This window comes from Octopus sinensis, linkage group LG8, assembly GCF_006345805.1.
Source record: "Octopus sinensis linkage group LG8, ASM634580v1, whole genome shotgun sequence".
Taxonomy (NCBI): domain Eukaryota; kingdom Metazoa; phylum Mollusca; class Cephalopoda; order Octopoda; family Octopodidae; genus Octopus; species Octopus sinensis.
Genome location: NC_043004.1, coordinates 41470204 through 41484611, shown reverse-complemented (window position 1 = coordinate 41484611; position 14408 = coordinate 41470204). Strand labels below are relative to the sequence as shown.

The window sequence follows — 14408 nt, the reverse complement described above, 5'->3', positions numbered from 1 at the left end:
GCAAAGTCAGCCCCTTTTAATTTTGCTCAGGGGATCTTTTCGGTTTGAACGGCAGTTTTTAACATAATTTCTAGGTAACTAAAAAATTTTAAACTTCGTATACTGGTAGAATGTGTTTATAAAACATCTTTTTCTCTTGGCTTTATTGAGAAAATTCTATAGTTTGTAAGATATTTGTTGTTTGAAAACCAATGATTGAAACAAGTAAAAGATAAAAAAGATTCATGCATGCATGTGTGTGATGTAAACTCTGGAAATTTACATTTAACAGATGTATAAGAGTTATCAGATTGTCACTACTTAACTAAATTTCTCTGATGTCTCTCCTAATGCTGAATACTCTATTGATTGCATACTACAATCAATATCATTTTAATTTTAAAATTTTAAGATGTTTTAGTATTTTAATTGTAATAATGATTTCAAATTTTGGCACACAGCCATCAACTTCGAGGAAGTAGGTAAGCCAATTACATCAATCCCAGTACACAACTGGTACTTTTACATCCCAAAAGGATGAAAGGCAAAGCTGACCTCAACAGAATTTGAACTCAGAATGTGAAGGATAAAATACTGCTAAGCATTTTACCCAGTGTGCTAATGATTCTGCCAGCTTGTCAGCTTGCCGTGCAACCAAAAGAATACCCTCCATAAGGCATTTGCCATATCCTGAACGCCTTACTTCCCTGGGCATGGACACATTGAAACTCCAACGTCTGGCAGTTGACTTGGCAGACACCCATAAAATTATCAACCATCGTACAAACAATAACTCTGAGCACCTTTTCAAACTCCACCTATCTAACACCCATGGACATATTTACAAAGTCAGAAAACAGCACAGCTCCCATGACTTCAGGAAACATTTTTTCACGCTGAGAGTTGCTGAAGCATGGAACAAACTGCCAGCATCAGTTGTTAGTTGTCGGAGCACTGCATCCTTCAAAACTTCCATGTTTTCTGAGATTCGCCAACACTACACCTGATTTTCTCCCCTCCATACACACACAGGCATGTATCTGACTCATGCATTGTTCGCTTTCCAGACATTTGTACATTACTGCATATACTCTGACAAGTTGTGGTGCACCTGAGCACTGTATACAATAATTTCATTATTATTATATTATTTAAAGGCAAAATTTGAAGTCAGAATGTGAAGACAGATGAAATACCGTTAAACATTTCACCCTGCATGTTAACAATTCTGCCAGCTCGCCACCCTACTTTTAATTGTAATATTCAGAATTGTTTTTGCTTCCATATAAATAAAGACAAAATAATTTTTATTGTTCTGTAGAAGACATATTATCTTTGGTTTACTCTTTTACTTGTTTCAGTCATTTGACTGCGGCGATGCTGGAGCACTGCCTTTAGTCGAGCAACTCGACTCCAGGACTTATTCTTTGTAAGCCCAGTACTTATTCTATCGGTCTCTTTTGCCGAACCGCTAAGTAACGGGGACATAAACACACCAGCATCAGTTGTCAAGCGATGTTGTGGGGATAAACACAGATACACACACACATATATATATACATATATATGACGGGCTTCTTTCAGTTTCCGTCTACCAAATCCACTCACAAGGCTTCGGTCGGCCCGAGGCTATAGTAGAAGACACCTCCCCAAGGTGCCACGCAGTGGGACTGACCCTGGAACCATGTGGTTGGTAAACAAGCTACTTACCACACAGCCACTTTGAAATAGACTGAGTGCACTCAATGTTACTCGTATAAATAGGCACCAAGCTGCATTGTCAGTTTTTGCATGTTTACTTTGGCGCTTTGTCCTTCTTAATGCCAACCACCTTACAACATGTTCTTGATGCTTTTTTCATGGCATTAGAATTGGTGAAATTATCAAGTAAGTTGCAAGACATAAAAGAACAAGAAAGAAAAAAAGAAAAAAACCCATGACTAAGTGAGGGAGTATCAAAGAGGAAGGTGGTTTTATGCCAGGTGCTGAGAGACTAAAATATAATAGTGGAACAAGAACAAGAGTCTTACTATAGATGAAAACTAAATGGAAATCTATAACAGGGACCATTTCTGTCCTTGATGTAACACCTATTTCTTTATTACCCACAAGGGGCTAAACATTAAGGGGACAAACAAGGACAGACATAGGTATTAAGTCGATTACATCGACCCCAGTGCGTAACTGGTACTTAATTTATCGACCCCAAAAGGATGAAAGGCAAAGTCGACCTCGGCGGAATTTGAACTCACAACATAACGGCAGACAAAATACGGCTACGCGTTTCGCCCAGCGTGCTAACGATTCTGCCAGCTCGCCGCCTTAATCCTTGATGTAACACCACCACCGGATCCTCGGATGCCTTAAGCAGAAGGGCTACTTTTTTGCAAATATTCAGACCCAGTTTCTGAGCATAACTTCTTCATTTTCCCCACCAACAATTCCACAGACGCAGTGCTTCCTTGTCTAACTAAGCAATAACAAAAAGGAAAGAAGACATGAACTCATCTTCCTTTCGTGAACCAATTATAAAAAAGAAGTAAAACAAAAAACAGTTGTCATCATCACTGGTGCTGCCCTCATCATTGTTTAACCCTTTAGTGTTTAAACCGGCCATATCCAGCCCAAATATTCTATATGTTTTATATTCAAACTGGTGATATCTAGCCTCTCACACCTAACCTACATTGACATTCTAAAAATAAACAATCACATCATTGAAACCCCAAAGCTATCAGATAATGCTTGATTAATTCAAAACAATTTGAGTGAAAAATTATTACATTTAACAGAGTAATCTGAATACTAAAGGGTTAATCAGCAAACTCACAAGACTCTGTGGTCACTTAAACAGCTAGATGTAGTAGGAACAGTTCCATCAAATCTCCTTGTACAATTTTCAAATAAATAATATTACACTAGATAGACTGATACATCTGACACCATAAGGTCTGCTGGAGCAAGGTTGAACAGACATTATACAACAACAACTATCATCATTATCATTGTTCTACTTACAGAACCTTCAATAGCATTCTGAATAGTGGAGTTTGGCACGCCAGCCTTTTTGGCCTCTTGAATAAGTCTGTCGAGTTTATTACTAAACTTTGGATTACTTTCGCCAGTGTCTGCAATTTAAAAATGAAAAAGTTCCAGAAAATTACATTAAAACATTCACATACACAGATACAATATAAATGCAATACTAATTTGCTATGAAGATGTACTTGCATAGCGAGCGACTTGATCTGAAATCGTGTGCTGGAACGAAAACAATTGGAGCATGGAAGGTGTTTATAAGCCATTTAAGAAACACACAAAACCGTTAGATTCACTACGTGTAAAATTTAATTTGTCAAAATATTTTCGTCGCTTTGAGACCGCAACCTATTCACTGACAAAACTTTGTGCTGCACGAAAAGATGCAGCACGAAGTTTTGTCAGTGAACAGGTCGCGGTCTCAAAGTGACGAAAATATTTTGACAAATTAAATTTTACACGTTGTAGTGAATTAAATTTAAATGTTGAAGTGAATCTAATGGTTTTGTGTGTTTCTTAAATGGCTTATAAACACCTCCCACGCTGCAATTGTTTATTTGCTATGGTTATCCACTTAATCAGCTGATGACTATATTCTTCATTTGTAGATCCTTTGTATACTCCAGTTCCTATTATACATCTTCAGTCAGGACCAGGTCAAATCAGAGAGGTTAAGGTTAGGGTTTTACGGTTAGTGTTGTGAAAAATAGTCAAAATTGAAGAAGTTGGGGAATAAGGAGGTGAGAAATTTTACACAATGCTGATTTTTGGCAATTTTCCTGAACCTCCATATCCGAAAACGGGGATTTGGGGAAAAAAAAAAATTTTTAATAAACAAATTTGGGAGAAAATGAGGGGGAGGCGGAAGTCTTTCCACTGAACAAGTTTATCAGAACTTTCCTTTTCTGTACATCACTTGTTGTTAGCTAGAAGCAAACCACAAGTATTGATAGACTAGTTATGGTTACATAAACCGGATCATTTCGGTTTGAACGGCAGTTTTTTCTAGCGGTGCCATATGAAATTGTCACCCATAATTATGACCCTAGTATCGAGCTATTGCATTTCAATCTATTTTAGGGTTAGGGTTAGTTAGGGTTAGGGGGAAGGGTATCTTTTTTCTTCACAAATGTAAATAAACCCAATCTGTTTCTTAAACGAGGGACATATTCATACGGCACAGAATGTTTTGTTACGTCAATGGACGTCAGTAATTGGTTGAAATTGCAGAAATTGAAGAGAAAAAACAACAAATATCTTACAAACTATAGAATTTTCTCAATAAAGCCAAGAGAAAAAGATGTTTTATAAACACATTCTACCAGTATACGAAGTTAAAAATTTTTTAGTTATCTAGAAATTACGTTAAAAACTGCCGTTCAAACCGAAAAGATCCCATAAACCAATCTAGAAATAAAGTTGAAGTAGAATGTATCTATATTTTCGTGTCAAAATAAAAAAAAAAAACAGAGAGAATAAAGCTTTGACACTTGGTCGAAAAAGTAATGTAAATTATAAATGCAAAGCTGAAGGCTAGCCGAGTTATCTCCCATCACAAGTTAATAACCATGGTTTATTTCCCTTGTATCATAAGATGATTTGTTTTTTGGTAGCAGGTTAATCCTGACCGACAAACCTATGATCAACGGCATTCCAACCGTGCCGGACTCGTCTTTCATTTACAAACAGAGCATGTAGGACCACATTAATAAACATTTTTTTTTCTGCCTGTTTGTTTGTTGGATCTTTTCAGTTTGAACGGCAGTTTTTAACATAATTTCTAGGTAACTAAAAAATTTTAAACTTCGTATACTGGTAGAATGTGTTTATAAAACATCTTTTTCTCTTGGCTTTATTGAGAAAAGTCTATAGTTTGTAAGATATTTGTTGTTTTTTTTTCCTTTAATTTCTGCAATTTCAACCAATCACTGACGTCTATTGAGGTAAAAAAAAAACATTATGTGCCGTATGAATATGTCCCTTGTTTAAGAAACAGATTGGGTTTATTTACATTTGTGAAGAAAAAAAGATACCCTTCCCACACCCCTAACCCTAACCCTAAAACAGATTGAAATGCAATAGATCGATACTAGGGTCATAATTATGGGTGAAAATTTCATATGACACCACTAGAAAAACTGCCGTTCAAAGCGAAAAGATCCAGTTTATGTAACCATAACTAGTCTATCAATACTTGCGGTTCGCTTTTATAAATAATATAATAAGTTGATTACATTGACCCTAGTGTTCAACTGATACTAATTTTAACAACCCCAAAAGGATGAAAAGCAATGTCGATCCAGGCAGAATTTGATCTCAGAACATGAAGATGGACAAAATGCCACTAAGTATTTTACCCAGGTGCTAACCACTCTGCCAGCTTGCTGCTCTCTGTCAGGTTATAATAATATCATTGTTACTACACTCTTGGAGTGGTTGGTGTTACTACACTCTTGGAGTGGTTGGTGTTACTACACTCTTGGAGTGGTTGGTGTTAGGAAGGGCATCCAGCTGTAGAAACTCTGCCAGATCAAGATTGGAGCCTAGTGCAGCCATCTGGCTCGCCAGCCCTCAGTCAAAATCGTCCAACCCATGCTAGCATGGAAAGCGGACGTTAAACGATGATGATAATGATGATGATTGTATATATACACTTGGGAACCATTTCATCAAAAGAGTCTACCAGAGCATCCATTTGAAAGGTAAAGAAATCAACAAGGAACACATGCAAAAACTTAACTGATTAGCTTTCAGATTAACAGATTTTGTATAATTTGGGGGTATTTCTGACCTAGCAATGTTATCGCTCTATTGCCCACAGGTGAAAAGCTGTGTTCAAAATGTAAACAAATGTAAGTATTTCAAGCATTTTCATATGGTTGCTATAGTTTGGTAGCCTGTTATTTATATATAGATTTACTGGTTTTATAAACCTTAGAGTGATGATGAAATATGTTTACAAAGTCATATTGATATATTGATACACCAACATCAAAAATCAATGGAAACTGTATTTGTGATCCCTGGGCCAGTGGCACGTAAAAAGCACCATCCAAACGTGGCCAATGCCAGCACCGCTGGGGATCTTGACTGTCTTGACTGACAGGGGATCTTGACTGTCTTCCGTGCCAGTGACACGTAAAAAGCACCCTCTACACTCACGGAGTGGTTGGCGTTAGGAAGGGCATCCAGCTGTAGAAACACTGCCAGATCAGACTGGAGCCTGGTGCAGCCTTCTGGCTTCCCAGATGCCCGGTTGAACCATCCAACCCATGCTAGCATGGAGAAAGGACGTTAAACGATGATGATGATGATATATTTAGTCATGCTGTGAGATCAGGACTATGTTCAGACAATGGAGACTTTCAGCGGCTGGCTCGTAAAGAGAATGAAACCAACAATCTTTTGTCATTCTTACAACTAATCAAGATTCACTGACCTCTTCCTTCTAAGTTGTTAAACAATAGTAACAGAGAGAGAGAGAGAGTCACTTACTAAAATATTAGCAAGATTGTAAATAGTATATCTTATTTATATAAAAGTACAAATTTCGTTAACTAACATTATATTTATTCATGTAGAAATGGTATTCTGGTAATGAGAGTCATAAAAGGCAAAGCTGACTTGAGGTAAAGGTGTTGAGAAGTTAAAGTATGCCGTGAACAGGTTTATTGTTGTAAGAGGGTGTAAATGGAAAAACTAACAGAGTCGGTGTTAGGGAAAGAAGTAAGAGAAGCAACGGAAAAAGATGTCCAAGGGGTTAGTGAGAGAGAATTACAAAATGCTAAGAAAGACAGGGAGGGATGCACCGAGCAGGAGGAAGCACAGAGCTACCTTACATTATATATGGGGAGGGTGAGCAGAGTGAAATCTGAAAGTGATGTGAAGATGACAGTGCCAAAGAATAAGAATGCATTCTTTAACTCTTTAGCAATCACATTATTCTGTCAAAAGTAATGCTTAATTATTAATATTGCTTTGAATTAATCATGCATTATCTTGTAGCCTTGAGATTTTGATGTGGTAACTTAATTTTTATAATGATACTGTAGGTTTGGAGTGGGAGGCCACATCTGGCCAGTTTGAACATAAAGCAAGTGGGATATTTTGGCCGGATATGGCCACATTAAATGCTAAAGAGTTAATGTCCAAGAAGGTGATTAAATGGAAGAATAAGGAAGTATGGGTAAAGGTTGCAAGAGTGGAGAGCTGAGTGAGTGATGGAAAGAAACAGAGGCAGGATTCTGTTTTACAAACAGCATACAACCCCTCGTAAATTTTTTGGAAATTTCAGAAAACTTTTTTGAAAATTTGAGTTCTACACGCAGGAAATCACACAACTATGCAAAAAAAAATAATAGTTTTCTGTGATTTAAGGGGTATTTAGATGTTACTTTTAGCACATCTCACGACCATCTCATACCGTCCTCATTTGTTTGTCACTCTTCGTCTGTTTTTACGTTCTGAGTTCAAATTCTGCCAAGGTCGACTTTGCCTTTCATCCTTTCAGGGTCGATAAATTAAGTACCAGTTGCATACTGAGGTTGATTTAATCGACTAGTCCCCTCCCCCCAAATTTCGGGCCTTGTGCCTAGAGTAGAAAAGATTTCTTTGTCATTTTCTCCCCATAAACACATTTAATAGTCTATTGCTGGGATTTAAGCCAAAAATTCGGACTGTCCATATCTTAAACTATGATTTTAAAAAACCTTTTACCAAAAATTCTGAAAAATTAAAAATATTTTCCTTTTTTGCATTGTCATGAGTATTCCCATGTGTATAACGCAAATTCACAAGAATTTTCTGAAAATTCCAAAAAATAAAAAAGTTATGAGGGGTTATATGCCATGCATAAAACAGAATTCCACCAAAATAGGAATGGAAAGAATCAGAGAGAAGTAGGGGGTGAAGGTGGTCGACAGTAAATATGAGCAGAGGGGGTCAATTGGAAGAATAAGGCTGGAGGTCAATAGGAAGTAACTCAGGAGAGAAGGTGTGATAACTGCTTCTAGGAAAATTTACCTCAAACATTTTTGCCGCAGGAAAATTAGCCTCAGGATTTTTGGCCGTAGGAAAGTTCGCCGCAAAACAAAAGATGGGTTGCTCCCCTTGGTACAGATATGCAGGGGTAAAGCAATTGGATCTAGTTAATTTCATTTGCAAAGTCAGCCCCTTTTAATTTTGCTCAGGGGATCTTTTCGGTTGAACAGCAGTTTTTAACATAATTTCTAGGTAACTAAAAAATTTTAAACTTCGTATACTGGTAGAATGTGTTTATAAAACATCTTTTTCTCTAGGCTTTATTGAGAAAATTCTATAGTTTGTAAGATATTTGTGGTTTTTTTCTGCAATTTCAACCAATCACTGACGTCTATTGAGGTAAAAAAAACATTCTGTGCCGTATGAATATGTCACTCATTTAAGAAACAGATTGGGTTTATTTACATTTGTGAAGAAAAAAAGATACTCTTCCCCCCACCCCTAACCCTAAATCTAAATCAGATTGAAATGCAATAGATCGATACTAGGGTCATTATTATGGGTGAAAATTTCATATGACACCGCTAGAAAAAACTGCCATTCAAACCGAAAAGATCCTGCTCAGGTTGTTTTCAATTATGGTCTATCATAAATTAAAGAATCTGATATTATTTGGAATTAAATTTGGGAAAATTTGGGTAATTTTAGCCAATCAACAAACAGTGAGGCATTAAAAGCTTGTTACCATGATAACCACACATTGTACTGTGTTGTGTTGATTCTTTGCACCATGAGATTCAATTCACTGTGGCGAGATGATTATCTGTGTCTCTTAACCCTTTAGTGTTTAAACAGGCCATATCTGGCCCAGATATTCTACATGTTTTACATTCAAACGGGCGATATCTAGCCTCTCACACCTAACCTACATTGATATTCTAAAAATAAACAATCACATAATTGAAACCTCAAAAGCTATAAGATAATGCATTATTAATTCAAAACAATTTGAGTGAAAAATTATTACATTTAACAGAGTAATCTGAACACTAAAGGGTTAAATACAATTGTACAGGTTCCAGAATGTTAATTTTTGCAAACTGTATTCTGACCAATCAGTGTGTGATTTTACTAAATTACTTAAGTTGATTGGTGTTTGGTTTAGGCACCATGGTTTGTTGAACATGTCAAGAGACCTTTATTTTGACCCTGGCCAAAGCAGAAATTATTGGGTTATTTTTAGAAATGCTGTAAACAACAATTCCCAGGGATTTTTACATTTCAAATTATCATCATCATCTCCTTTATTATTATTGTCATTGTTGTTGTTGTTGTTGTTGGTGGTGGTGGTGGTGGTAGAAGTAGCAACTGTGGAAATAGAACTTTAAACCCCAAAATATGATAATTTTTACTGACTTTTTTTATTGACTTAGCTAGTATTTTCCTGCTATTATCATAATGACCACCTTTAGTATTGTTGTTAGTGGTAGTGGTTGTAGCAGTAGATATAGTAGCTCTAAGTATTAGTATTAATGTTTATTTAGCTTGGGTTGGAATCTATTAAAAAGTTTGGATCTTTTCGGTTTGAACGGCAGTTTTTAACATAATTTCTAGGTAACTAAAAAATTTTAAACTTCGTATACTGGTAGAATGTGTTTATAAAACCTTTTTGGATCTTTTCTGTTTGATGGACGGAATTTTTTAGTTAACTAAACAATTTGAAACTTCATATATTGGTAGAATGTGTCAAAAGAAAACATTATTGTAAATAAAATTGAAAACAAAATTGTAATTCGTAACTTAAACATAGTTTAATTTTACGAATTTTAACCAATGAAATCGCAGCATTCGAGCTCAAATTATTTACTGCGTCTAAAAACTCACACGCACACGTCTTATTCATCCTTGTCTCTTCTGTCTTCTACATGTGCTAGAAATAACAGCTATATCTCTTAAATCGATGAATTTCGTCGCCCAATAAAAATATTAACGATATTTTTTGAATATTTTCTTTATTTTTTTTTACCGAAAAGGCTTCTCCCATGATTTTGAAGGGCCAGAAACAACAAAAACAAAATAATATGCCTAAATCGGTCTCGAGTTTGCGCATGCAGTGTGAGTAGCATTGTAAAAATTTGCGAAATATTTTTGTCGGAAGCTGTGATATAAATTGGGGAAAAAATCCTCGAGACAAGTGCGTAATTGGTACTTAATTTATCGACCCCGAAACGATGAAACATTGACCCCACCCCTTCTGGTTTATTTACCTTTGGTGCAAATTTGTTGCGGCAATTGGCAAAACACGAACGTGTGTGTATGTATATGTCCGTTTGTATGTGTGTGTACGCTTATATATTAATTACTATGTGCTTGTGAAAATGTATATGCATGTGTTTGAGAGAGAGAGAATGTGTGTGTGTCTGTTCTTTTAGCGCAAAGTTTGCACCTAATTCAATAAAATTATGAAGGTTACTCTGATTACTATGCATAAAATGCCAAATATATTAAATGATTTTGTAGATTAGGCAGGCATAATTCGCCCTGCCTTTCAATCTCAGTATTAAAGCTATGCATAGTACTGCTGTAGTACACATGCTGCGGACATTGCTATGTTTTCTTTATGCGCTATAAAGACATAAGTAAATCTGCCCCCAATTCAGTCTAGCGCCTGTACTTCGCTTATTTTTTCTTGCGTTTTACTACATAAAGGTCACCAACTGCTTACTCTGAGTAGTTACTGACAGCACGAGCCTGATATCTTTATATATAAAAGAGAGGTTGTGTGCTGTCTGTCTCCTACAATTTAGATTCCTAACTACTCCCACATTTTGCAGTGCTGTTTAACCAAAACCGGGTATCTTATAGTCGTGATTCATATCGAGCCCTTCTGGTGAGTCTACGATTTAAAAAAAACATTTACCATCATTTTTTTCCATTTTAATGCATTTTTTTCGCTATTATATAAGGGAAGTAACTCTCTAAAAATGTCTACGATGAGTCAACGATTTAAAAAAAAATTTACCATCATTTTTTTTCCATTTTTAATGCTATAACTCTCTAAAAATGCTTATATAGTTATTTCCCTTACAAACCCGAGCAACGCCGGGCGATACTGCGAGTATATATATATATATATATACAGGGTGTTCCAAAAGAAACAGTGCACTGAACATTTTCATAGGTATACATAAAGAAACAGTGCACTGAACACAAGAAAGGATATTTATAGTTGAAAATGTTTTCCCAAAAGATTTTAAATATTATATTTAGATAATTTAGATATCTAAATTTTAGATATTTATATTAAATATTCTTTTGTTTCAGGGACCCTTTGAAAATGGTGCTTACCTTACAAGAAAGGATATTTATTGTTGAAAATGTTTTCCGAGATGGTGGCAAATACACAAAAGAAGTGCAAGAGTCATTTCAAGAAAAATTTGGTGCAGAACGTTTGCCGCATCGAAATTGTGTTTCCGCTTTGTTGCATAAGTTCAAAAAAACTGGAAGTGTTCAAGACAAACCCAAAAGTGGCCGCCCAAAAGTCGTTACAGATACAGTCTTACAGAATGTTACCAACAAACTGCAGAGGAGCCCACGAAAGTCTTTGAGGCGTTTGTCTCAAGAAACTAGGATATCTCTAACATCAACTCACCGAGCAGTGCATCAACTTAAATTCTTTCCATATAAAGTGCATGTTGTTCATGAACTGAAGCCTCAGGATTCAGAAAAACGCGTACTCTTCTGTCGGTGGTTTGAAAATTTTATTCTAGAGAAAGGTGAAAACATTTTAAACCATACATTCTTCAGTGATGAAGCATGGTTCCATTTGTCCGGGTACATGAACAGTCAGAACTCTAGAGTGTGGTCTACAATAAATCCTCATGCTCTGTTTCAGAAACCACTCCACGATCAAAAAGTTGGTGTTTGGTGTGCTTTGTCAAGGCGGCGTATAATTGGACCTATCTTTTTTGAAAACACCATCACATCTGAGTGTTACATTCATAACATCCTGGAGCCATTTTTTGATCAACTGACGGAGCAAGAAAAGCAACAAGGCTGGTTCCAGCAAGATGGTGCAACTGCACATATGGCCCGTGTCAGTATGGCTGCAGTTGGTGATGTCTTTGGGGATCATGTGATCTCTCGTGGTTTGTGGCCACCTCGATCACCGGATTTAACACCTCCTGACTTTTATTTGTGGGGCAAATTGAAAGACTCAGTGTATGCAGACAATCCTCGAACTACGGATGAACTGAAGCAGAAAATAACAAGTGTTATTCAAAACATCAAACCTGATGAACTTGAGTGTGTTTTTCAAAACACGCAGCGTCGCGCTCGTTTATGTCTGCAGGTGAATGGCGCACACTTTCAACAGTTATTGTAGATCATATCTTACTGCACGAGTCAATCCTCAATCATACTTTAGTTGATAAGGTATTGAATTTGTGAATATTTGCAATAAATAGTATTTTTCTGTGAGTTTTGTTTCTTTGGGTTATTAGCATATTCCTACTGCACAGTTTCTTTTGGAACACCCTGTATATCCTGATGAGACCGCATGGCTCAGTGGTTTGGATGTTGTTGTTTTGTTCCTTCTCGAGCCATGCCTGGCTCATAAGGGCCGGTTTCCCGGTATCTTGACATATAGGTTCCCCACCTGGACGGGTCGCCGGTCCGTCGCAGGTAAGCTGCAAGATGCAGGAGGAAAGAGTGAGAGAAAGTTGTGACGAAAGAGTCAGCAGAAGTTCGCCATTTCCTTCTGCCGAAGCCGCGTGGAGCTTAGGTGTTTCCGCTCATAAACACACACATCGCCCGATCTGAGATTCGAACCCGCGATCCCTCGACCGCCAGTCCGCTGTTCTAACCACTAGGCCATGTGCCTCCACAGTGGTTAGGATGTTCTATGTTCTATTCCTAGACCGAGTGGTGAGTTGTTCTTGGACAAAACACTTCATTTCACATTGCTCTGCGATCACCTCCGACACCTGACACATGGTACGCCGTGCACCTGTTCAGGTAACATTGATTTGATGGAGGGAGGGAGCTAATGTACAGCACATAAATTTGATCACTATAAATAAATCATTTGTGCAGGTCGTTCAGCAAGTGTTAAACACTCATACGTCTCCTTCGACGGGGGAGTCCATTATAATAATAATAATAATAATAATAATAATAATAAAACATTGTGTACAGTGCTCAGGTGCACTACAACTCATCTAAAGTGCATGTATAATACATATAGTAATGTACAAGCGTCAGGAAAAGAACAGTGCATGAGTCATGACATACACATGTGTATGAGTATGGAAGGGGGACAATCAGGTGTGGTTTCGGCGGATTTCGGAAAGCCTGGGGGCCTTAAAGGATGCAGTGTCACGGCAGTCAACAACTGACGCAAGCAGTTTGTTCCATGCTTCAGCAACTCTGAGCGTGAAAAAATGTTTCCGGAAGTCATGGGAGCTGTGCTGTTTTCTGACTTTGTAGGCATGTCCACGGGTGTTAGACGGGTGGAGATCAAAAAAGGTGTTCAGTGTTGTTGCCGGTGAGGTGGTTGATAACTTTGTTATATATCCTGATCTGCAACCCTGTGACACTTTACAACATCTAACTTGAGAAATGTAAATCGAAAGAATACAGGCGTTGAAAGAAAAAAAAACACGTGCATTTTGACACCTACCTTTGATAAGTAATCGAATTCTTTGCGAAAATTTAAAGCTCAAGTCAGATTTCTGTTTATCTTTGGCTGCTTTGATATGTCGTATATTCTGCCATTTACTGTGTCCAGCCATTGTTTTTACAAGAAGCGTCCAACAACATTGTCGACAAGGAGCCTGATAGAATTCTAGAGAGGATTTTGGCATGCCTATAGCACGAAATAAACATCTGGGTTTGTTTGAAACTAAACTGAGTCTGGCCGATTGAGAAAACAACCGTATGTGAAAAACATGATGTTGAAAGTTCAAAATACAACGTGCGAATTTCAGCGACGGCAACATAATTTTAACTTTAGAAAATATTTATATTCAACCATTAAACAACAGGTAAACAGTAGTTTCTATTTATGTACAATATATGTAGAAATTTAGACATGTAATAACAGAGATTACAACTTTCAAAGAGTTCACATTTTCTGAAATATGTCCTTGGCGTGTTGACCGGTGTTGTTTGATAATTAGAGTTATCTACCTTGCTTTACAAAACAACAGAGGTTACCGCCTCCAATCGCTTCGAACGACAAAAGTAACGATGGATCAAGGATGGAACCTATGCATGATCTCTCGACCAGCTAGAAATAACAGCCAAATTTTCGTCAAAACACAACACCTGCAGCGTTTTAAAAAACAGGAACGATACATTACACAATAATACATGTAAATAGTAAATGTGAAGCGTACCTTTTTTTTTTT

The 14408-nt window shown here is 37.0% G+C and overlaps 1 protein-coding gene across 2 annotated transcripts in view; it reads right to left on the bottom strand.

Moving 5' to 3' along the window:
- Positions 1 to 14174, bottom strand: part of LOC115215122 (probable transcriptional regulatory protein PERMA_0079) — a 25309-nt gene extending 11135 nt beyond the window's left edge. For both annotated transcript variants that reach the window (XM_029784296.2, XM_036505366.1), the window contains exons 1-2: positions 13679 to 14174; positions 2998 to 3107 (exon numbers count right to left, since the gene is read on the bottom strand). In XM_029784296.2, the coding sequence (XP_029640156.1) occupies positions 2998 to 3107; positions 13679 to 13997 (429 nt within the window). In that variant the 5' untranslated portion in view covers positions 13998 to 14174. The remainder of the gene's footprint in view (positions 1 to 2997; positions 3108 to 13678) is intronic.
- Positions 14175 to 14408: the final 234 nt, after the last annotated feature.